This window comes from Oryctolagus cuniculus, chromosome 18 (genome assembly GCF_051225735.1).
Source record: "Oryctolagus cuniculus isolate XC-2025 breed Fujian yellow rabbit chromosome 18, ASM5122573v1, whole genome shotgun sequence".
Lineage (NCBI taxonomy): Eukaryota > Metazoa > Chordata > Mammalia > Lagomorpha > Leporidae > Oryctolagus > Oryctolagus cuniculus.
This window is the reverse complement of record NC_142884.1, coordinates 66,854,172-66,876,221: the sequence shown is the minus strand read 5'-3', so window position 1 is coordinate 66,876,221 and position 22,050 is coordinate 66,854,172. Positions and strand designations below refer to the sequence as shown.

Sequence of the window (22,050 nt, the reverse complement as noted above, 5' to 3'; positions counted from 1 at the left end):
GGGAAGGGCACAGCAGGCAGAGCAGGCAGGAAATGATGACTCGCCTCCTCCTGCCCCTGAGCCTAGGCTCCTCAGGCTGCAGTGAGTTACCAGGGGAAGCTGTTGTGAGGGTGGAATCCTTACCTCTACCCACTTCTTAGAGATCACTTGGGAAACACCTCAGGTTAACATCCCTGAAGTAACTGTTAAGCATAAGGAACGTAGACTGTTTTGGAATAAAGATCTTGGGCTCAATGTGTACGCTTGCTGAACAAAAAGCCAAGAGCACTTAATTTGTCCCTCCAAAACCAATCATGGGTCTGACATTCTCTATGAGACAGTTTAAGCCTGTTGTGCTGAGTGAACTCAGCACAGAGCTGTTGTGTATTTGATTGGCAACAGACCACTCTTTGCAAGCATCTGCATTTTCTTACCCATAGGTCTTTATATTGAAAACCATTTTTTTCACTCCAGACCCGCAAAACAGCCAGCTGGTTGGCAGCAGAGCTGTCAAAGGAAGGCCACCAGGTGGCCCTGCTGAGCGGAGAAATGGTGGTGGAGCAGAGAGCAGCTGTGATTGAGCGCTTCCGAGAGGGCAAAGAGAAGGTTCTGGTGACCACCAACGTGTGTGCCCGCGGTGAGCAGAGAGTGTGTCCTACCTGCCAGGCTTGGGGTCCCAGGCCCTGTTAGCCAGAGAAAGCCTTGTACCACGGAAACTCAGGTGGCCCAGGCAAGGTGGGTGGGGTTGGGGTGACATGCTTTCTCAGAGAGACTGGGACCCCCTCGGGATGAGAAGCTGCAGAGAGCCCAGAGTCGTGGTTTGGTGGGAGGAAACGTACAGTCACCTGAGCTTCTAGCCGTACCTGGACACACTTGCGTCTGCAGGGGCTTCCTTACTGATTTTGCAATTGTGTTGACACCTGCCAACGCTCTTCTTTTCTCCTCTGGCTTCTGCTACATGCCAGTGTGTGTCCTCACATCCCAGAGGTGGCCTGACCCAGGCTGTTTCCCTCACTGCAAGTGAAAGTGCAGTGGCCTGACTGTGGGCAACACTGACTTTTTCCATCCCTGACTCCCGTCTGTCTCCAACCCCCTTCACGCAGGTATCGATGTTGAACAAGTGTCTGTCGTGATCAACTTTGATCTTCCCGTGGACAAGGATGGGAACCCAGACAATGAGACCTACCTGCACCGGATCGGGCGCACCGGCCGCTTTGGCAAGAGGGGCCTGGCCGTGAACATGGTTGACAGCAAGCACAGCATGAACATCCTGAACAGAATCCAGGAGCATTTTAGTGAGTCCCTGCAGGGTCCCCCCGTGCCCTTTCCTGGGCAGGTGGGGGGGGTGTTTCCCCACGGCTCTGAGAGGCCTTTGCACTGCGCATCTCCTCTCCCTTCCTACCTTATGGGAGTTCTTAGGGAGCACATCTGCAGAGTTCAGGGAGCCAAATGGCATGGCCGGGCTTGGGGAAAGGGGCTCTGCCTGCTGCCCAGGGCCTGGAAGTCCTTGGGTGAAATGAAGTATCGCTGTGTCCCTGAGCGGGGCGTGTTCCCGTGTCTTCCCCTTCCGGCTGGGCTGTCCCTCTCAGTCACACCACAGCTGCGTCTCCACACTAAGCCTGTCTTCATCTCCCTCTGACCCTTGTTTTTCCCCCCAGATAAGAAGATAGAAAGACTGGACACGGATGATTTGGATGAGATTGAGAAAATAGCCAACTGAGACGTTCTACCTGTCACTGGTGTCCACCCTTGGCACAGGCCCTGCTGGGAGATGAGAGCTTTCACAGCCAAGACCTTGACTGTCCCCGAGAAGACGGCGCGTGTAGAAACTACCTACCTCATTTTAAATTATGTTTGGACTTGACAAAAATTTGTGCAAATGATGGGGGGAATTGAAGGAATAATCTGCATTTTGGAAAATGGTCTTTTTTAAACACTCAGTTTCCTCATCTTTATAGCAATCGGGTTGCTACTGATAATCACTGGCCCCAGGACTCCTTGCCTGTTTTCTGTCAAGGGGTGTTAGGTGTTCTGTGAAGAAACAACAGAGGTAGAGGTGGTATGGGAGAGCCTGGTAGGACGCGGGTGTGAACTACCAGCATGCTGAACGTGGGACATGGCAGCTGAGCAGCCCCTGAGCTGCTTTTCTTGGTTCCTGACCCTGATACCATCTTCCTTCTAATAACCTGAGAAAACCCAAATTTCCCTTTTTACTTCTCTTGTTTCTGACAAAAGCTCTCCCTGTTTCTCGCTGGTGAACATCTTGGCTACTGTTTTGCAAGCAATCTGGGGAGAAACACAGATGTCAGTGAATCTCGCTGTTCACATGAGATTGGTCTGGCAGGGGCAAACGAATCCTTGGAGGGTCTGGGCCATCTCCTCCTGCTGCTCCTTCCAGCTATTCCATCTGCTCAGGGCCCTGGTCCTCAGTCATAGCAGCCAGGAGGCACCGGTTAGTTTTCTGAACACATGTCTGGCTGAGTTAGTTCTTATCTGTGGGGATCAGACAGTACCTGAGGCTGAGCATCGCCTTGGAAAGGAAGTTACAACCAAGTAAAAATGTGTGTGCCGTTCATCCGGAGTAGAAGACTTTGCGTGTTCTTTTACATTGTATGAATATGGATGGAGAAATTATAGCTATATATGCATCATTTGTTAGAAATTTTAATCATGAGATACGCTTTACTAATCATGACTTGGTTTTATTTCTGTGCTGCTTATAAGACTAAAATATGCTCATTAAAAATGTGTGTGTATGTATTTATATTTAAGTGTAAACACTGTTCCCCCCACAATGGGATGACCATTGGTAACAGCTTGGTGAACATTCCACCAAATTCCCTTTTTCTTAAAGATTCTATTTATTTGTAAGAGAGATCTTCCATCCACTGATTCACTCCCTAAGTGGCCCCAATGGCCAGTGCTGAGCCAGGCCGAAGCCAGGAGATTCTGCGTCTTCCACATAGGTGGCAATCTGGGCCATCTGCTTTTCCCAGGCCGTGAGCAGGGAGCTGTATGGGAACTGGAGCAGCTAGTACACGAACCAGTGCCCATTTGGGATACTGGCATCAGAGGTGGTGGCTTTACCTGCGACACCACAATTTCAGCACCCCCCCCCCCAATTCCCTTCTAGGCACTTTTACAAAAATGTGAACATCCTATTCACACTTATGCATCATGCTTCTGCACACTTCCCAACATGCAGCTCTTAGTGAGAGGTGTCTGGGCAGGCGGCTGGGGGCGTCCAGCTTGTGCTGTTATCTTTGTTCTTATTTTAAAGCACTGATGAGAATCATTCCTGGACATATTCTTGGAAATAGAATTGTTGGGTCAAAGAATGGGAATATTTAAAGTTTTAAAACATTGCCAGTTAAGCCCAATTTATATTATTGCAGTGATCCAAAAAGATTGATTATCTTACCTGTTTGCCAAGTCTGTATTACCAGTTTTTAAAACTTTGCCAGTCTTAGTAGCAAGTCAGACTGTGTCACTATATTTTTTGCATTCAGTGGGGCTTGGTAAGTGTTATATATATTGCAGGAGCCCAAGGACTTGGACTATCTTCCACTACTTTCCTAGGCATGTTAGCAGGGAACTGGATCAGAAGTGGAGCATCCAGGACTTGAAATGGTGCCCATATGGGATGCCAGTGCTGCAGCTGTCCTTCACTGGTACCTCATAGTGCTGTTACCTCTGTGCCTCGCATCACTCCTATTGCTCCACTATCACCCCACCAGAGGGCTCCACCCCAGCATCACAACCCCTGCTTGGACTCCCAGGCTTTGCTTTTTAATAAGTTATTTCTAATTCACTTGAAAGGCCAAGAAAGACTGAGAGAGCTCTCCTACCTGCTAGTTCATGCCTCAAATGCCCACAACAGTTAGGGCTGTGGGGTTTTCCTTTGAAATCTCTCTGGAAGCTGCCATGACCCCATAACTCTTGAATTCGGCACAACTGCAATCCCAGTATCAGGTGGGTGATGCCAAGGTCTGCCACCAGCACATGGTACACTTGGGCCCAAGAAACAGCCATAGTCCCAGAATGCTTCGCTGGCTGAACACCGACTAATTAATCCAACACGGTCTTGGAAAGGTTCTGGGAGAATGCCCCAGGGTTTCACAAGACAATTCTGCTGTTTTTGGCCTCTGGGCCTATAACAGTAGGCATAGCCTTCAGAGCTTCAAAATGCCTTTCAGGTGTTTGCCATTGTCTTTCCTCTTAACATAGCTGACTTTTGAGGTTGATTAAGCCAATCCCATTGTAGATGCAGCATTTTTCCACACAGTAAAAGATGGAAGGACCCAAATTTGTAGCAAATTCTGTGGCAGTTTTAAAGTTCAGCTGCTATAGTAAATTACTGGGCATTCTCAATACTTGAATATGGAACATGTGCACCGGGAAAAGAAATAACATTGCACTTTATAAGCACTGTATCTAAGTGGAAAATGCAATGTCTTAAATAAACCTGTATTTAACATTGGCAAAAAACAAAAACAAAAAAAAAACATAGCTGACTTTTATCTGTGCCCTTATCTTTAGCTAGCTGTTTCTCTACCAACCACACACTACCCTATCAGGAATAGCTCCTCTTTTTCTCTCTTCTGGCCAGGTTACAAATTTCCCAAACTTCTGACCTGCTCCTTTTCACTCCTGGTTCTCACTGGAAAACTTAACAGCAGCCAGTAACATCCACACTGCAGCTTGAATACTTTGCTGTCTTGAAATCACCAAACACAGGTCCACCATCATCAGGTTCAGCCTTCCACAATCTCCCAGGACACAAGAAAGGTTCTTCATCACCATCTAATAAGGTGGCCTTAAGTCCAATTCCAACAGAGTCTTCATTTCTACCTGAGACCTCAACAGCATGAGCTATACCATCCAAAGTTTATATCAGCATCCTGGACTTCTAAACCCTCACCAGAATCACCCATAACATTCTGCCTACAGAATTCCAGGATTTCTCTAGCCTGCTAGTTCAGACTTTTCCAACATTTTCCAGTAAGTCAACTCCAAATGCTCCTCCATATTTCCAGGTAGTTAATAGTAACATAAATCCACCCACCGCCATTTTCTACATTAGTAAGCTTTTTATCACTAAAACAAGACCTGAGAGAAGCTCCTTAACAAGGAAAGTTTATTTTGGCTCACGGTTTTGGAGGTTCACAGTCCAAGATCCAGTGGTCCTCATTGGTTTAGCCAATTGGTGAGGCCTGGTGATGGCAATGGCAGAAGAATACAGAAGGATCACTTGGTGAGCCAGGAAGTGGAGAAAAAGTTGGTGTACCTGACTTGAGCTAATTATGACCACCTTCTGTGAGAACGACCTTATGAGGGCACATGGCAGTGACCTAAGGATCTCCCCATAACCCCTGGGGTTTAAAACCCTTCATGAGTTCAGGCAGCACAGCATGTTCAAACTGTAGCAACTTGGATCATCTGATTGAGGTGGTGTTGGTGGGGTTTCTCAGCCTAACGTTTACTTTGTTTTCCCCTTTCTCTACTGTACTCTTTGGAAAGCAGTCACTATGAGCAGTCCATACCCAGGGAGGGGGAACCATGACCTTTTCTTGTGGGGGAATAGCTACATAAATATCTGGAATTCCTCCCGGAGAGACATTTGTGGCTTCTCCACTGATTCACTTATTTAACCATGTATTGTAAGTACATACTGATGTTAACTTTGATCACTTAGTTAAGGCGATTTTTGTAACTTCTAAAATATTTTTAAATATGCACACATATACACATATATACATCTTAACAAAATAGTGAACACAGAAATGGACCTAACATACATACATTTGCAAATCACTGGGGAAGAATAATCTCTTTATAAGGTACTTGGACAATTTGATGTCATTTGGAAAAAAAAAGAATTCGAGGGGCAGGCATTCTGGCACAGTAGGTTAAGCTGCTGCTTGGGAAGACCATATCCCATATGAGAGTGCCTGGTTTGAGTCCTGCCTCTGCTTCCAATCCAGTGTCTGCTAATGTGCTAGGGAGTCAGAAGATGGAAGCCCAGGGAAACCTGGGATGTTGTGGGCATTTGGGGGAGTTTACCAGTTTGTTACATTGCCTTTCCAAATCTTTAAAAATAAAGAATGGAATCCTAGCAAGGTAATGGCAGGAAAGCTGAACCTAATGGCATATTTAAAGACACAGTATGCTGCATAGAGATTTGACCTACAAGAATGTGGGATAATAGTTAATCACCATAGAGGTCCCTGAAATTCCCATCGTAATGCTACCCTCAAATGAACTTACTAGGGGGCCAGTGCTGTGGTACAGCAGGTTAAAGCCCTGGCTTGAAGTGCCAGCATCCCATATGGGTGCCGGTTCTGGTCCCGGCTGCTCCTCTTCTGATCCAGCTCTCTGCTGTGGCCTGGAAAAGCTGTGGAGGATGGCCCGAGTCCTTGGGCCCCTGAACCCACGTGGGAGACCTGGAGGAAGCTCCTGGCTCCTGATTGGCGCAGCTCAGACTGTTGCGGCCAATTGGGGAGTGAGCCATTGGATGGAAGACCTCTCTTGCTCGCTCGCTCTCTGTTTCTCCTCTCTCTGTGTAACTCTTTCAAATAAATAAATTTTAAAAAAAGGATTGGGAATGATTTTTTAAAAAATGAACTAATTTTTGGAGACTCTCTGTATATTATTCAAGTTGACAATAGAAATGAAATAGATGCTACACAGCATATTAAGGTACTGCTTGGTGTATGTGGAAGTAAAATTCCAGATGTGCTGAGAGGAAACCCAAGTCACAATGATGGGGATTCACATCTAGTCTCTAGACCAAATTCAGGTGAAAGACTGGGTTGCTGTTGTTGTCAAAGATTTATTTTATTTATTTGAAAGGCAGTTAGAGAGAGGGAAAGAAAGTGAGAGAGATCTCCCATCTGCTGTTTAACTTCCCAAATGGCAACATTGGATGGGACTGGGCTAGGCTGAAGCCAGGAGTCTGGAACTCCATCCAGGTCTCCACCTTCTGCTGCTTTCCTGGGTGCATTAGCAGGGAGCTAGATCCAAAGTAGAACAGCCAGGACTTGAACCAGTGCTCATAAGGGTTGCTGGCATCACAGCCAACAGTTTAACCTCCTAGGCCACAAGCCTGGCCCCCAGACCTTAAGCTCTTTTTCAAGTGGATTACATTTGAGGAGCAACCATCTAAGGTGACTCAGGCATGTAGAAGCAATCTCCTTCCAAGCCCTCCCACAGGAATCCATTACTGGAGCAACAGTCCATTGGGAAGAGAAATACTGGACCTTTAGGAGATCCCAGATACTGGCTCAGAGATTTGAAAGCCCATGTGGGTCAGCACTTACATGGGGAAAATGGCAGACCAAGTTCTGATCCTAGATCACCTGATGGCATATTCAGTGCGACCACAGGCTAATTTTAAGATCATTTCCTGGTTTGAGGCCAACATTGTGTTACAGTGGTTTCAGCTGCCTCCTGCAGTGCCAGCATCCCATATGGGCGCCAGTTTGAGTCTTGACTGCTCCACTACCAAACCAGCTCTTTGCTAAGGTGCCTTGGAAAGCCATAGAAGATGGACCAGAAATCCTTGGACCCCTACACCCATATAGAAGACCTGGAAGAAGCCATTTGGGGAGTGAACCAGTGGATGGCAGACTTCTCTGTGCGTGTGTGTGTGTGTGTGTCTCCCTCTTTCTCTGTAACTCTGCCTTCAAATAAATAATAAATCTTAACAACAACAAAAAATCATTTCCTCAGTCCCACAAGGGAAGATAGTTACATAGCAGGGGCCAATCACAGTAGTATGTATGGTTACCATGCCACGCTACACCATTGGCTGGCCTGCTACTGAGAGGAGCACCTTTGTCACCCCACGGGCATTATACAGTGTCCAGCACTTAGATAACCTCCACTGAAATGTCATGGAGGGCATGAACTGCCACCTTGTCCTAGGAAGCATATAATAAACCTCAGCGATGGTCTCTGAAGATGATCACCTCTCCCCATGCTTCCCAACTCCAAACCACAATACCCAGGCCTGTCCTTAGAGGCATAGGACTCCTGGTCCTAGGCCACAGTCCTGAGCAAGGACACCTGGCCTCCGGAAATGACCTCTTCCTCTTCGTGTTGCCGTCACCAACTCTAAACTCTAAACAAAACAGCCCTTAGAGCTATAAGCAGCACCAGCTAAAGAGCGTATTGAGGGGCCCTAGGCCTGATCAGCAGCTAAGCAGGGCTCCTGGAGATTTTAGAGAAACAGGATGAGCTTTAACTTTGCCTCTTCCTTCCCCACCCTTATTCTTAGCTGAGGAGAGAATGTTATGGACAGAGCACAGGGTCAGTTCTACCTCACTTTTCAGATCCCTCACATGCTTCATTGACAGTAAGCTTCATTTTTTAAAGACTTAATTATCCGGAGGGGAGAGAGAGAGCTCCACTTGTTTACTCCCCAAACAGCCACAACAGCCAGGGCTGGGCCAGGCTGAGGCCAGGAGTCCAGAGCTCCATCTGGGTCTCCCACTTGGGTGGCAGAGGCCCATGTACTTGAGCCATCTTCCATTGCTTTCCCAGGAGCATTAGCAGGGAGCTGGATCAGAAGTGGTGCAGCAGGGTCTTGAACCAGTGCTCTGGTATGGGATGCCAGCATTGTTGACAGGACCATAAAGGTCCCATGATACTAAACTTCCTGGCATCACCCTGGGTCACATGGCCCCACTGTGAGGAAGGCCTAAGGAGAAAAGGATGGTCCTGGCTTCCCACAGCTCCTTCTGCCTGCCATTAACGAACTGCAAGGCTGGCCTAACCTCATGGCCAAACAAGAGGATAAAGGACAAAACAGCCCCAACCCTGTCGATTCAGCTGGGCTCCAGAACCTTATTTGGGGCTCTGTCTTCTACAGAATCCCTGAATGTGACTTCCTGTGTCCTGAGAGTCCCCCACCACTGGCTGCCAGGCAGCAGCAGAATCTAACTTGCCCACCACCTGAAAAAAACTAAGCAAATGTCCCTGGAACACAGGAGAATGGGGTCTGGCAGCAAAGAGATGTAAAGCTGACTAGTGCCCCTGTTTCATGAAGATACAGGAAGGCCTGGGAATGGCGATGTGGTATAGTGGGTAAAGCAGCCAACTGCACTGCTGGCATCCCATATGGGCACCAGTTCAAGTCCTGGCTGCTCCACTTTTGATCCAGCTCTCTGCTATGGCCTGGGAAAGCAGTAGAAGATGGCCCTGGTCCTTGGGCCCCTGCACCCCCTGTGGAAGGCCCAGAAAAAGCTCCAGGCTCCTGGCTTCGGTTTGGCCCAGCTCTAGCCATCACGGACATTTGGGGAGTGAATCAGCAGATGGATGACCTCTTTCTGCCTTTCAAATAAATAAATAGATGTTTTTAAAAAATATACATATATATGTGTATATATATATGTATATATGTGTGTGTGTGTGTGTGTGTGTGTATGTATATATATATATATATATATATATATATATATATATATATAGGCAGCCCTGAGGCAAGGTAAGAACAGGATGTGGAGACAGTCATGTCAGAGTCAGGGTAAGAGAAAACCAAGGCCTAGAACTCATTTCCAGAGAGGCAGGGATGGCCGAGCTATGGCACAATTAAAGGTACTGGCGCCTGATGAAGACTAGTAGTTACAGGAAAGCCACCGTGGGAAGTTGCTGCCAGAATTCTTTCCAATTAATTCCTCTTTTAAAGGAAATTAGAGTGCAGAATGTCTGAAAGTTATTTTGCCCCCTCCTTTGTGAGCTCCCCCACATTCTCATCTATTGTAACTTCCCATTCTCAGATACACCTTCTTTCCATGACAGGACACATTTCAAAACAGACCAATGACTCTATAGTGTTGATGTTGTTCATTTTTAATTCAGAAAGAGAAAGGGAAGGAAATTTTTAAAAATGTTTAAATAACTATTGCAGTAAAGATGTTGGGCTGGATGCTGGGAACTACCTCTTCCAAAATGAGGGTTAATGGTTTAAACAAAAGAAGAAAAAGAAACAAAACAGAAATAAATTATTCTGCTCAATACTGTTTGGCATAATTGCATTGATTTTCTTCTCAACACTCAAAACAGTCTCTCAGGAAGCACTGACGCGAGACTGGCAAGAATGGCTGGTGCCTTGGCTCTGAAATGGTGGCAGGAAAGCCCCGAGGCACTCCTAAAGCGCCCCTCACTGACCAACCCCGTTCTTTATACTTCTGGCTTTTCCAAATGGGAAGAGAACAGGCTCAAACTAACTTCTCAATATATTAATTTTTCGGGGTGCCCACTTCCCCCAGCCCAACCGTAAGGTTCTCCCCTGCTAGCAGGTGGCTGTCCTCCAAGCCGGCTGCAGGCTCTAAACCAACGGCCGAGAGGCTGCTTGGTGGTGTCAGTTCACTAAGTGAAAGGGTGCTATGTGTGATGACACAGTTGGAAAGCGGGGGCTGTTCAGGGGTTTGAGAGCTTCACAGAAGCCTTTTTCTGACCTCCTAAACTCCCCTAGCCTTAAAAAGTCAGCCACTTGGGGGCTTAGGCTGCGTTCTGTCACGCAAGTAGCTTTCAGTTGTACCCCTGGTTGTCAGCTTCCCAGCCCATCCAGAGCTGGCAGAGGAAAGTGGGTTAGAGGGAGGAGGTAGGAAGTGAGATGCGGCGGGACATGTGCGCAGGGAGGAGGCTGCAGGGGACAGAGGACGGTGCTGCTCCTCCCCTGCGAGGCTCTCGCCTCTCTGCAGGGCCAGCTTGGAATCGGAGAACAATCAGTGTTGGTCAGCCATACCTGATGGCTTCAGGTTAGCTAAAGCATCCCACGCCTCGCCGGCAAGAAGCTGCCTACGCCTGCTCGTCCCGGGTCAGCCAGCCGGCGTGCCGCCCCTCGCTGCCTGGAGCCTCCCTGAGACGTACACCTGTGTGACGGTCGGGTGTGGGCGGGCAAGTTATCTGATTTTTTTTTTTTCCAGAGCAACAAGTAGGCTGGTGAGGCCCAGGGCCTAAGGAGAGACACTAAAAATGGTGGTGGGTGAAGCGGAGGGGCCGAGGGCACGAGTGAGTGTGAAGCACCTTACATGAGATGTGACAGGGCTTCCTGGCCCCCCGCCCTGTCTCTTACACCTGTGTTGCAGGAGGCAGACCCCAGACGCTACACCACACGACCTCGGGGCGGTTGGGGGAGGAGGGCCCACGCGCCACCCGGGACCGCCTCTCTTTGGTGGGTTTGCACTCACCCATCTGCGCCTGACAGAGAAGGGAAACGTGACGTATAAAACTCTCGGAGGCCTGCAGCGACTTAATAGGACACTAGGCCTCCTGGGGCGAAGCGCACTCCCTGGCAACGACCCCCTCTCCACAAGACAGCTTCGGCCGACTCCCCTCCGCGGCCGCCTCAGCGCCGCCCACCCGGCCCGGGCTCCGCCCCGAGCCCTCCCGCCATTTTTTTTCTTCAGTGCTCCCGGTAGGGTCAGGCCGGCCAGCGACTGAGACTTGTTTCTTGTAAAGCCTGAGAAAAGTATTTCATCAAGGCCCGAAACAACCTCTACTTCTTAAAAAGCGGAAAATAAAATCCTATCCAAAAGCATAAGGGACGGGGGAAATAAGGGGCCGCCTGCCCGCCTCCAAAGGCCAGTGATTGGAGGAGGCGGGGTCCAGCGTCGGAAGTTCTCTTTGAGTTTCATGATTGGCTGGAATAATCAAAAGCTCCGCCTGACTACGGCGCTGATTGGTGTAAGGGCCGGCCCGGCCCCCGGAGTCTCATGATTGAGGGAGGACAGGCAGCGCTCGCTGGACTGCAGCATGATTGGCTCAGACCGCGGCCTACCGTCGCTCCCGATTGCCTGGGAACGCCCAGGGCTGGGCGCCGCGCGCACGCCGAGGCTCCCTCCCTTCCGGCAGGCCCGGAGTCCCGGGCGGGAATGCGCGCTCGCGCCTCGCGGAAATGCCATGCCGTTAAGGGCCGCGGCGAGGCCTGGCTCAGTTGCCTCGGTAGACCTCGATCTTGCTGGCCTTGGCGAGCATGTCGATGATGTGGGCCTCGAAGTCCGCGTCGTGCACGCCCGTCTTCCGGAACTCGCCCGCGTACCGGTTATTCTCCCAGTAGTGGTGCCAGTTGCCCCTGCTGTCGGCCCCGAATCCGTACACGTTTACCTGCGGGGAAGGGGACGCAGGGTTACCGCGCACCGGGACCGTGGGTGACTGACCGGGCCCGCAGCCTCGCCTGGGGTTGCGGGATAGAAGAGGGCTGCAGCCGCTGACAGCTCAGTTCCTGGTGTGGGGGCACCGGGGAGGATGTGGGGGAGACCCAGGCCTGGCCTAAGAGCCGCGGTTCTGTTTTCAGGGCTGCTTGCTTTCCAACCCTTGCTAATTTTGGAATGCCTTCATTTAAAACCTGGTCAAGTGAAGATCGACTGGCAGTGTGTGAGCTGGCCTTGACCACTAACCTTGATGGCACAGCAGCCTGGGCGCTAGTGAAATGCGGTTCCTGGCATGAGCGACCGGCGTTTTCAACCCAAAGGGTAGGCCAGGGGCTCCGCCTGGCCATTCGGCTCAAGTGTAATTATACTCTTTAAAGCCCTTCTATTTATGTTTACCGCAAGTGGTACCAATTGTGGTAGTGGTATTTTATTTCCTTTTTCAGCATGTTTAGTTAGCCTTCTAATAAAGTGACTTCAGATTTGGTAAAATCATGATGGAGTTTGGGAAATGCCTCTAAACAGCCTATAAACAGGGGAAATGAGGGCCATTTAGTTTCTACCTACAAACACATTCTTCCTGGGGCCAGTGCTGTAGCACACTAGGTTAAGCCACTGCTTGCAGTGTCATCATTGTGTATGGGCACAGGTTTGAGTCCTGGCTGCTCCACTTCTGATCCAGCTCCCTGCTAATGTGCCTAGGAAAGTAGCAGAAGATGGCCCAAGTCCCTGGGCCCCTACCACCCACATGGGAGACCCCCCAAAAAAGCACCTGGCTTTGGCCTGGGCCAGCCTGGGGTTGTTGCAGCCATTTGGGGAGTGAACGAACAGATGGAAGATCTCTGTCTCTTTCTGTCTTTCCTCCTTTCTCTCTAACTCTTTCAAATAAATCTTTAAAAACAAAACAGAATTGCTGTGAGGACACTGCCAAGATCTGAGGAGGGCTGCCTTGCCTCTGCTGTTTCTCCTCCCAGCCCAGGGCCTACCCACCTCATCACACACGTGCAGGGCAAAGAAGAGCACCAGCATCCCTGTGGAAGGGTACCGCCCGTGGTGCTCGGTCCACCTATCGTGGATGTACTTGAAGAAGGCTGGGTTGTAGATCTGAACCTGGGGGGGAAAAGAGAGCAGGTGCATTAGAGGTTTTGGGGGTCAGAGACTTGAGCCAGGCTCTGAGCAGCTTCTGTCAGTTCTTCCACGCCTGCCAGCTAACTTGTGATTCTGGTCCTCTGGCCTCTGCTGGGATCAGGCATACCAGCTCATGGGGACTCTGAAGGTTCTAGAAGGGTACAGGGGCATACTTGAGACACGACCAAGCACACTAGGAGTCAGGTCTACATTTTGCATTGAGGTGGGGCTGAAGATAGGGTAGGAGGTGGGAAGCTTACCTTTTCTTTGTCCACTCGAAGGAAGGACTTCACTGGGGCGTAGGTGCTACAAGCAAAAAGAAAGATAACTTTTCAGATGGCCCCCTGGCACTGAGATGCCTCTCTTCCCCCTCATGCCTGAGTGATGAGGGCCTCACAACTCCCAAACTGATCTGCTTCCAGAATGTTCTCCCCTAATGTGATCACCAATGCAATGCTTGTTCAGAAACCTTCAGTGGATCCCCATGGCATTCAGAATAAAAATAGGGAGGTAAGTCAGGAAGTTCTAACTTGTATGTTTACAAAATATATGGGGACAAGAGCCAAAAGGTAGAAACAACTCAAATGCCCACAGGCAGATGAATGGATAAGCAAAATGTGGTCTACACATACAATAGAATACTATTCAACCTTTAAAAACAATGATATTCTGACACAAACCTTGGGCTCATTTATGCTAAGTGATATAGGATGCAAAAGGTTAAGTATTATATGATTCCACTTATATCAGGCACATAGAATAGTCAGATGACAGAGGTGGAAAGAGTAATAGAGGTCACCAAAGGTTGAAGAGGGATTGCAGACATTGCTTAATGGGTACAGAGTTCACATCTGAGGTGATGAAAAGCCCAGACAGAGCTCACAGATACCCAACAAGGTGACTCTGTGTAACATTACTCAACTATACACTTAAAAATGGTTAACACAGTAGATTTTATATTTTTCCACACAACACTACATGGTAAGACAGAGGCACAGAGCCTTGCAGTGGTTGTCTAAGCCTGGGGATGATGGGGTGGGTAAGGGGTACAGGAGTATCTTTAAAGATGTCTAGAACATGAAAATGTTCTAAAATTAAATGTGCATTTGGTTATGCCACTCAGTGAAAATACTCTCTCTATGCCATGACCTGCAAATTGTATCTCAATAAAGCTGTTTCAGAAATTAAGTGGGAGGAAATGCTTGGTGAACTGGATTTCTCACAGTTCCCGGCTGTGATGAGGCAACTGCCCCCAAACAAAGTTCTCAAAAGGCAGAGCTCTGCCAGCCAGGTGTTTCCTCCTGGAGAGAACAAAGCCAGACTGCTCTTCCCACCACCAGGGCACTAGAAGTGACAAAGGAAAGCGGTGCCCTCAGCTCACTCAACAGTTTGAGTCCTTCTTCCTCACCAGGCCCCCTTGACCAAAATGTTCATTACAGGACTTCCACACTAAGTCCCTGCAAAGACCCTTCCCAAGGTGGTCCTGCCACCCATATTTCACTCCCAGCCAGCAAGAAGCCTCACAATCGGATCTGTCCTGTGGAGAGGGCGCTGGCAATCCACAGCAGATCCAGGGCCTTGAAGGGCACCAACACAAAGCTGACGTTGGCGGGCAGGTTCTTGGCACTCTCAGGGTACATGAAATGATGGGTGGTTCGGCTGCCAACATCCTGCTCAAAGCCCACAGTTGGTGCCTGATTCATCCTGCAGAGATAAGAGGGTGGCATGAGAATAAAATGCCATGGAAACCAGTATGACAGTTTCGGAGGACAACTTGGTGCTATACATCGAACACATTCATGGACGTATACACTGTGACCCAGCCATTGCATTGCTAGGAACCTGTTCTATAAAGATGGTTGCAAAGGTGTGCAAATACACGTGTCCAAGGATATTCACTGAAGTACTATTTACCTTACTAAAAAGTAGAATCAATCAAATTGTAAGGAACTGCTTTAACACCTTTTAGTATATTTATACAGTATCCCACTTTTTTTTTTTTTTAAGGTTTCTTTATTTCTTTGAAAGAAAGTTACAGTGGTTGGCACTGTGGTATAGTGGGTGGAACCAGCGCCTGCAGTGCCGCCATCCTAAATGGGTGCCAGTTCAAGTCCTTCCTGGCTGCTGTACTTCAGATCCAGCTCTCTGCTCTGGCCTGGGAAAGCAGAAGATAGTCCAGGTCTTTGGGCCCCTGCACCCATGTGGGAGATCTGAAGGGAGCTCTAGGCTTCTGGCTTCGGATGGGTGCAGCTTGGGCCATTTCGGCCATCTGTGGAGTGAACCAGCTGATGGAAGACCTCTCTCTCTGTCTCTCTCCATGTAACTCTGCCTTTCAAATAAAAATAAATAAATAACAAAAAAGAAAAGAAAGAAAGAAAGTTACAGAGAAGGAGAGACAGAGAAATCTTCCAGCCGCTGGTGTCACAGACAGCAGCCCTGGCTGTGCCAATGTCACCATTGGCTATGTCAGGCTCCACGCCAGGCACTTGAGATGTGTGACCCCCTGAGCGCTTGCCCACAGCCCCGCGGGGTGGATCCTGTGAGCCCCACCCTTTGCACAGGAGCTCCCCGAGGCTCAGAGAGGTGAAGCACTTGTGCCACAATGTGGCAGAGCTTGGTTCACTCCCCAAATGGCCTCAACGGCCAGAGCTGGGTGGATCCGAAGCCAGGAGCCTGGAGCTTCTTCCGGGTCTCCCATGTGGGTGCAGGGGCCCAAGCACTTGGGCCATCTTCCACTGCTTCCCTAGGTACATTAGCAGGGAGCTGGATTGAAAATGGAGCAGCCAGGGCACAAACTGGCATCAGACTAGGATGCCAGCATTGCAGGTAGCTTAACCTGCTGCACCACAACACTGTCTCCCCCTGCCCTCACTTCTTTGAATATGTTTCTAGTACCTACTAAGTAGGGAGAAATTGTAACACAGAAAAAGAAAAAAAAATACATACTTTTGTATATGAATAGAAAAAAATTTAGAGGTATATTAAAGTTGTTAAGTTACTCTCATGGAATGGGATTAGGTAAGCTGACTCTTACGTGTGTGTGTATACATATATATATATACATGTATATACATATATGAATATATATATGTTCTTTTTTAATAACAAGTAAGCTGAGCATACCATATCTAAAAAGCTTGAGATGTTGGGGTTTCATTTTGGAATATTTGCATAAACATAATGAGAGATTTTGGAACTCAGAAGCAACTCTAAACATGAAATTCATTTATGCTGCATATACACCTTGAACATATAAGCTGCAGGTAATTTATGATTTTTTTTAGTATGTGTGTGCATTTTTTTTTTTTTTTTTGCATTTTTATTTGAAAGGCAGAGAGAGAGAGAGAGAGAGATCTTGTATCCATTGGCTCATTCTTCCAGTCCACAATAGCCAGGGTTATTGCCAAGTCGAAACTAGGAGCCCAGAACTCCATTCTGCCTCCCTCCCATGGTGCATGTTAGCAGGAAGCAGACCTGAAGCGCAGGTGCCAGGACTCAAACCAGCGCTCCAACATGGGATGTGGGTGTCGCAAGAAGTAGCTTAACCCTCTGTGTCACAGTGTCTGCCCCTATGATTTTTTTTTTTTTCAAAAAGGAAAAGAACAGCTTTCCACAGCGTTCCCCTCTCCTGGCAGATGAAAAAACGGTAAGAAGTTCGGCCCCTAGGAGCTATTATGCCACCCTTAGCCACTCTGCTCCTGTGCCCTAAGTCCTGTCCCTCCAAGGCCAGGAGGTGTACATACAGGGGGTATGTCCTGAGTTCTGACAGAACCCGTCCTGGGCTTTATCCCTGGTGATATGCAGTCCACTGTCCAGAAATCCTAACAAGTCACAAAGGTGTTCAGTTTCTTCCAATTTGTGCAAAATACAAGATGAATAAAATCAAGGCTCCCCTTTCAGGTCAGCATCTTATTAAACAGGTAAATAAACACAAACCTGTTTGTCTTTTCTGCTATGAACATTATGAAGACATTCCAGTCCTATGCAGACTACCTCGTGGAATCATAACTATTAAGGTGGGGTGACCCTAACCTGGTGCTCCTCTGGTGACACAGTGGGGAGCGAAGTCACCAGCTGGCTTTTTCTGCCAGTCCTGTAATAAATTCAGTAGAAACATTCCCTGTTCTTCCAGTGGCTGGCACCATTGAGCTGGGCTGGGTGAAGACTTCTGTGTTGTATGGGCTCCCACACTGACTTCCTGCTGCTCCACACCCAGTGCCAGTGCTGACCAGGACAATAGGCTGTGCTGTCCAGGATGTGGAAACAGTGTGTCCGGGATGCCCCACCCCTGCTGGTCACATTACTGCGTTTCCTGCCCCTCTTTCTATTCACTTGCTGGAGTAGAGGGTGCCTCAGAGTGGGAGGCCATGCAGTCCCGCTAGTGAATGAGTGTTCTTTACCACTTCAGTTCTAGCCCAGTTCAAGCAGATGCCCACAATCTTCTACAGAACCTACCATGCTCTGTTCCCCAGGACAAGGATCTAAATCCCACCTCTCTCCCCAAATCCATGAACAGCTCTCTGCCTACCGTCTGGGTGCCTGCTCATCTCCTGGTCTTTAGGGTTCAGAGATGCTATCTCCCAGGGGAGTCCATGGGTCTCTTTCCCATCCATGATAATTATTAACACTTTGTAGGGTGGCTACAGCTCCACACAGTTATTGTCATGCAGTTTCCAAGTCAGGGGGCTATGTTGGGAACAGAGCAGTTGGAGAGGAATCCCAGGTGGGGGCAGGGGTCAGAGCTGGTAGGGAAACGTCTCTCAGCTGCCTGGGGCTGGAGCTGGGCAGGAGCTGAGGCCAACTTCACTCCCATGAAGATCTGAGAAACTACATCTCGGCAGAGACACAGTGGCAAAGCTGGCCCTGCAGATCAAGGACCGTAGTGCCCCAGGCTGGTTTCTCAAGACCTACCATCTGCCTTCTCCACTGAACTGGCAGCCGAAGCTGTCACAGTCCCTCCTAGAAAAGTCAGCCAGGCTCTCTCTGCTGCCTCACTACGGGTGGCCCTGCTGCTTGCTCACTTTTCTCCCGCTTGCTGGCAAGGCGCCAGCTTTCAAGGGTCTGGCAATGAATGGAGCAAGAAGTCCAAAAAGATGTTTCATAGCCTCCAAGGGAAAGGGAAGGAACATGGCATTCTTTTGGGGACAAGATTTTGTTGTGAGGCATGATTCATTCTGGAGAAGCTAGACCTTGGAAAGGGGCCAGAAGGTGAGCTGAAATCTCTGAGAAGAGGGTGGGGGAGGCAAAGCCTTCCAGAAACCTATCTGCCCCTGGCTACCCCCAGCAGCCAAAGAAGCTCTTGGGCACGGGGACACAGGCAAAGTAGACATGCACTCTTATTGACAGTTTGGTTTGAGGCTGTTCAGTCCCTTTCATTCCTTCTTGTACTTATGGCATAACCACATCCACCAAGTGCTGCTTTGGGAGCTGTGGATGGATCTGCTGGCTAGCTGAGGTACAAACAGCTCAATGCCTTTTGGAGCAGGCAGCAGGGCCCAGAGGACTTATAGAAGGAGGAGGAGGAAGAAGAGAGGGAGAAGGCGGTGAGTTAGGGGACAGGGGGTAGTGCCTCAATGTCACCAAAACGCAGCTCAGCCCTGCCAGTGAGGTTTTGTGTTCATCTTACTTCCAGGATGGTAGCCCTCCTAGTTGGTTCCAAACTAACATGCAGGGTCAATTCCACTGCCACCAGGCTCCTATCGACCCATAGACAGCCAATTACCAGCTGGGTCACTGACCCTTTCCTAAGAGCATCTCTGGGGTCCACTCCAAAATACCCCGTCTCCTTGCCTGCCCCCTGGGAGGGAGTGTTTGTGACCTTCTTTTTGTAATTGCCTGACTGGTGCCACCAGGTGTCAGAAGCAGCCAAGCCTTTTGGGTCTTCAGGGCTTCTCCTGGAGCTTCCTACCCATGACTGAGGTGCCTAATGAAAGCTCCCACTTGGTGCAGGCGGCCTAGGAGGCAGGTGCTTCAGGGCTCCCTAATGCCCCAGGGCTGCACTGGAGTGGTGGATGCCCCATTCACCAAAACTCAGCCACTGTCTGGGTGAAGAGAGGCCCATCTCCAGCTTCCACTTTGCCTCCCTACCATTCAGGAATTGAAGGATGGGGGACAACCTCAGGTGGTTTCGGGGTCCTTGATGGACTTTAGCATCCTCCTTTCTCCTTGACCTGCCACTAATTCCCAACACGCAAGGAATGTTGAAAGCCTCAGAGACATATTGCTGCCTTGGTGTTGCTATGGAGACAGCAACAGTTTCTAAGACAAAGCCCTTCCTTCTGCCTCCTGGGAAACCTGGTCTTTCTACAATGCTCATCCTAGGAAAGGCTAGTGAAAACTGGGTGTTTTCAGATGTTTATTCTTAAGGCTCTTCTCCACCAAGGAGAGGAACAGAAGGAGCCCCACTGTGGTATTTCCTGTCCTCAGCCAAGGAGAGAAGTCAGAAAACACAGGTTCAGAAGCAGAGAGAAGCCCACGTTCAGGTCACAAGTCTGCCTTCCACTCTCTGTTCATTCCCAGGCCTTCACTGCCAGATGGAATGCCCTCCAACCCTTCTTTCCTTAAGGCTGGGCACAGATGCCTCTGGAATAAATGAGACCCCAAATAACCTAAGCCTTTGGAGATGAGGGGAAGCAGACGCCGCCCAGAGCAAGTCCTAGACAGCTCCTCTTTCTGCACAGAACATCTTGTCTTCCGTGAGCCTGCCAAGATAAACTACTGCTATTAAGAAAGACGCTAGCTTGCTTTGGGGCCCTCACTGCTGGACCAACTTTTGGGGGGAATGGGTGGGAGTTTTCATCCAACACTGGCCAGGTGTTTAGTTTCAGCTAATTTCAGAGGAATTCAAAGCCATGGAAACTGAGTCTGGGACTTAAACAATATTTAGATTTGGAATTCTATGTCTCCACTGCAAATAGACAAGAGAGAGAAGACAAGGCAGTATGTCACAGCTCTGGGAGTCAGGGTCCCACAGCACCCCCAACAGCTGGCAATCCAAGCCCTGCCAGACAGGGCCACGGAGGCCAGTCAGGCTCCACAGGGGCTCACCTCATGATGAAGTTGTGCCCGTCCACATCCTGCCCATAGCCGGAACCCCGCAGGTTGCCCGAGTTCCCCACCACGGCACAGCGCCGGCACTGGTGGGGGTCTCGGAAGCGGTAGGGGTTCTCGCCCGGCACTATCTGGAACAGCTTCTCCAGCACCTCGTTGGTGTTATGTGACTTGAACTGGGGCTGCAACATCTGTGGAGGGGAGGGAGAGTGAGAGGAGGGAAGGCCTCTGGCCAACCCCCCCACCCTGCCTTACCGTCCAGTGTCTGAGCCACAGACCAGGCCTGTCACAGAGCAAGGATTCTCTGGGCAGTGAGGACCCTGCCCTCTCGTTTCTGGCTGAGTTTCACCGCCAGGTGCCCTGCTAATCATGGAGCTGCTCTGATGCAGCTGAGGGGCTCAGGGGTCAAAGTGCTGCTATGCAACACATTCCCAGGGGCATGCAGGCCTGTGCCACCAAGAGCAACTTCCCACAGAGGATCCTTCCCAACCAGCCTACAGGGGGCACCCCTGAGACTTCGCAGGAAGGCGGGGTCACGGAAGCCGCATCCAGGGCTACATTCACTGGATACCTGGAACCATTCCTTGAGCCCTAGGGGAAACGTAGACAGGAGGATGGATTTTTTCCAAAGTGAGAATGGCTGGAATAAAACTGGTCCCATGCACTCACCAACACCAGCAAGAACAGGAATCAAACAGCTGGTTATCAAAACCAAGAAGTGAGGCAGAGACGTCACTGAAATGAAGCCAGAGGTGGGGCTCCTTACAAACAGGCCAGGTGCCTCTTCAAAAGGAGCAATTTCAGGCCGGCGCCGTGGCTCAATAGGCTAATCCTCCACCTTGCGGCGCCGGCACACCGGGTTCTAGTCCCGGTTGGGGCACCGGATTCTGTCCCGGTTGCCCCTCTTCCAGGCCAGCTCTCTGCTATGGCCAGGGAGTGCAGTGGAGGATGGCCCAGGTGCTTGGGCCCTGCACCCCATGGGAGACCAGGAAAAGCACCTGGATCCTGGCTCCTGCCATCGGATCAGCGCGGTGCGCCGGCTGCAGCGGCGGCCATTGGAGGGTGAACCAACGGCAAAGGAAGACCTTTCTCTCTCTGTCTCTCTCTCTCACTGTCCACTCTGCCTGTCAAAAATTAAAAAAAAAAAAAAAAAAAAAAAAAAAAAAGGAGCAATTTCAGCCAATTATTGCCATGGGGGTTTGGTGAGCTCAGAAAGGCCCAATTTTCCAATTCTTCAAGAGAAGCTGAAAATATGAACTTCTTGTGAAATATCCTGAGTTCTAAATGCTGGCAACCAGCACAGACATTTTAAATACATTAGGTGGGCTGGCCTTGGCCCCTGAGTTACCAGTTGGTAAAGTCAAAACTAGGGCTGTAAGATGCTCTGTGGACTGAGCCATAGCTCCATCAGTTTGCAGTAAGCAGTGGCTGCTCAGAGAATGGATCTTCCTGGATAGGGAGCCTGGCTCTGAGACAAGAATTCTCAAGTTCATGGCAAAAGACAGTGGTTGTGGGGGAAGAGGAAAGATGCGTCTCAGCCGAGGAACATGCTTGGTGCTTAAACAGCAACCAAATTCAGTCCCTGTGGACAGAAGGCCTATCCGGAATCCTGTCCTGGCCCCATATTGCCACCACTGAGACCATGCCGCTGGGCAAACCCTGTGCATTCTGAACTCTGAATTTCCACTTAAAATGAAGGCTGTGCCCACAACAGACAGAACCCTTCAAGGGCTCCAGG

At 49.5% G+C, this 22,050-nt stretch overlaps 2 protein-coding genes across 4 annotated transcripts in view; one reads left to right on the top strand and one right to left on the bottom strand.

Moving 5' to 3' along the window:
- Nucleotides 1-2,725, top strand: part of LOC100339723 (ATP-dependent RNA helicase DDX19A) — a 41,002-nt gene extending 38,277 nt beyond the window's left edge. For both annotated transcript variants that reach the window (XM_089320470.1, XM_002711716.6), the window contains 3 exons: nucleotides 454-616; nucleotides 1,083-1,274; nucleotides 1,638-2,725. In XM_089320470.1, the coding sequence (XP_089176596.1) occupies nucleotides 454-616; nucleotides 1,083-1,274; nucleotides 1,638-1,699 (417 nt within the window). In that variant the 3' untranslated portion in view covers nucleotides 1,700-2,725. The remainder of the gene's footprint in view (nucleotides 1-453; nucleotides 617-1,082; nucleotides 1,275-1,637) is intronic.
- A 7,088-nt stretch (nucleotides 2,726-9,813) lies between these two features.
- Nucleotides 9,814-22,050, bottom strand: part of ST3GAL2 (ST3 beta-galactoside alpha-2,3-sialyltransferase 2) — a 52,662-nt gene continuing 40,425 nt past the window's right edge. For both annotated transcript variants that reach the window (XM_002711715.6, XM_017342358.4), the window contains exons 3-7: nucleotides 20,310-20,503; nucleotides 14,787-14,966; nucleotides 13,523-13,568; nucleotides 13,125-13,244; nucleotides 9,814-12,090 (exon numbers count right to left, since the gene is read on the bottom strand). In XM_002711715.6, coding sequence (XP_002711761.1) covers nucleotides 11,917-12,090; nucleotides 13,125-13,244; nucleotides 13,523-13,568; nucleotides 14,787-14,966; nucleotides 20,310-20,503 — 714 coding nt within the window. In that variant the 3' untranslated portion in view covers nucleotides 9,814-11,916. The remainder of the gene's footprint in view (nucleotides 12,091-13,124; nucleotides 13,245-13,522; nucleotides 13,569-14,786; nucleotides 14,967-20,309; nucleotides 20,504-22,050) is intronic.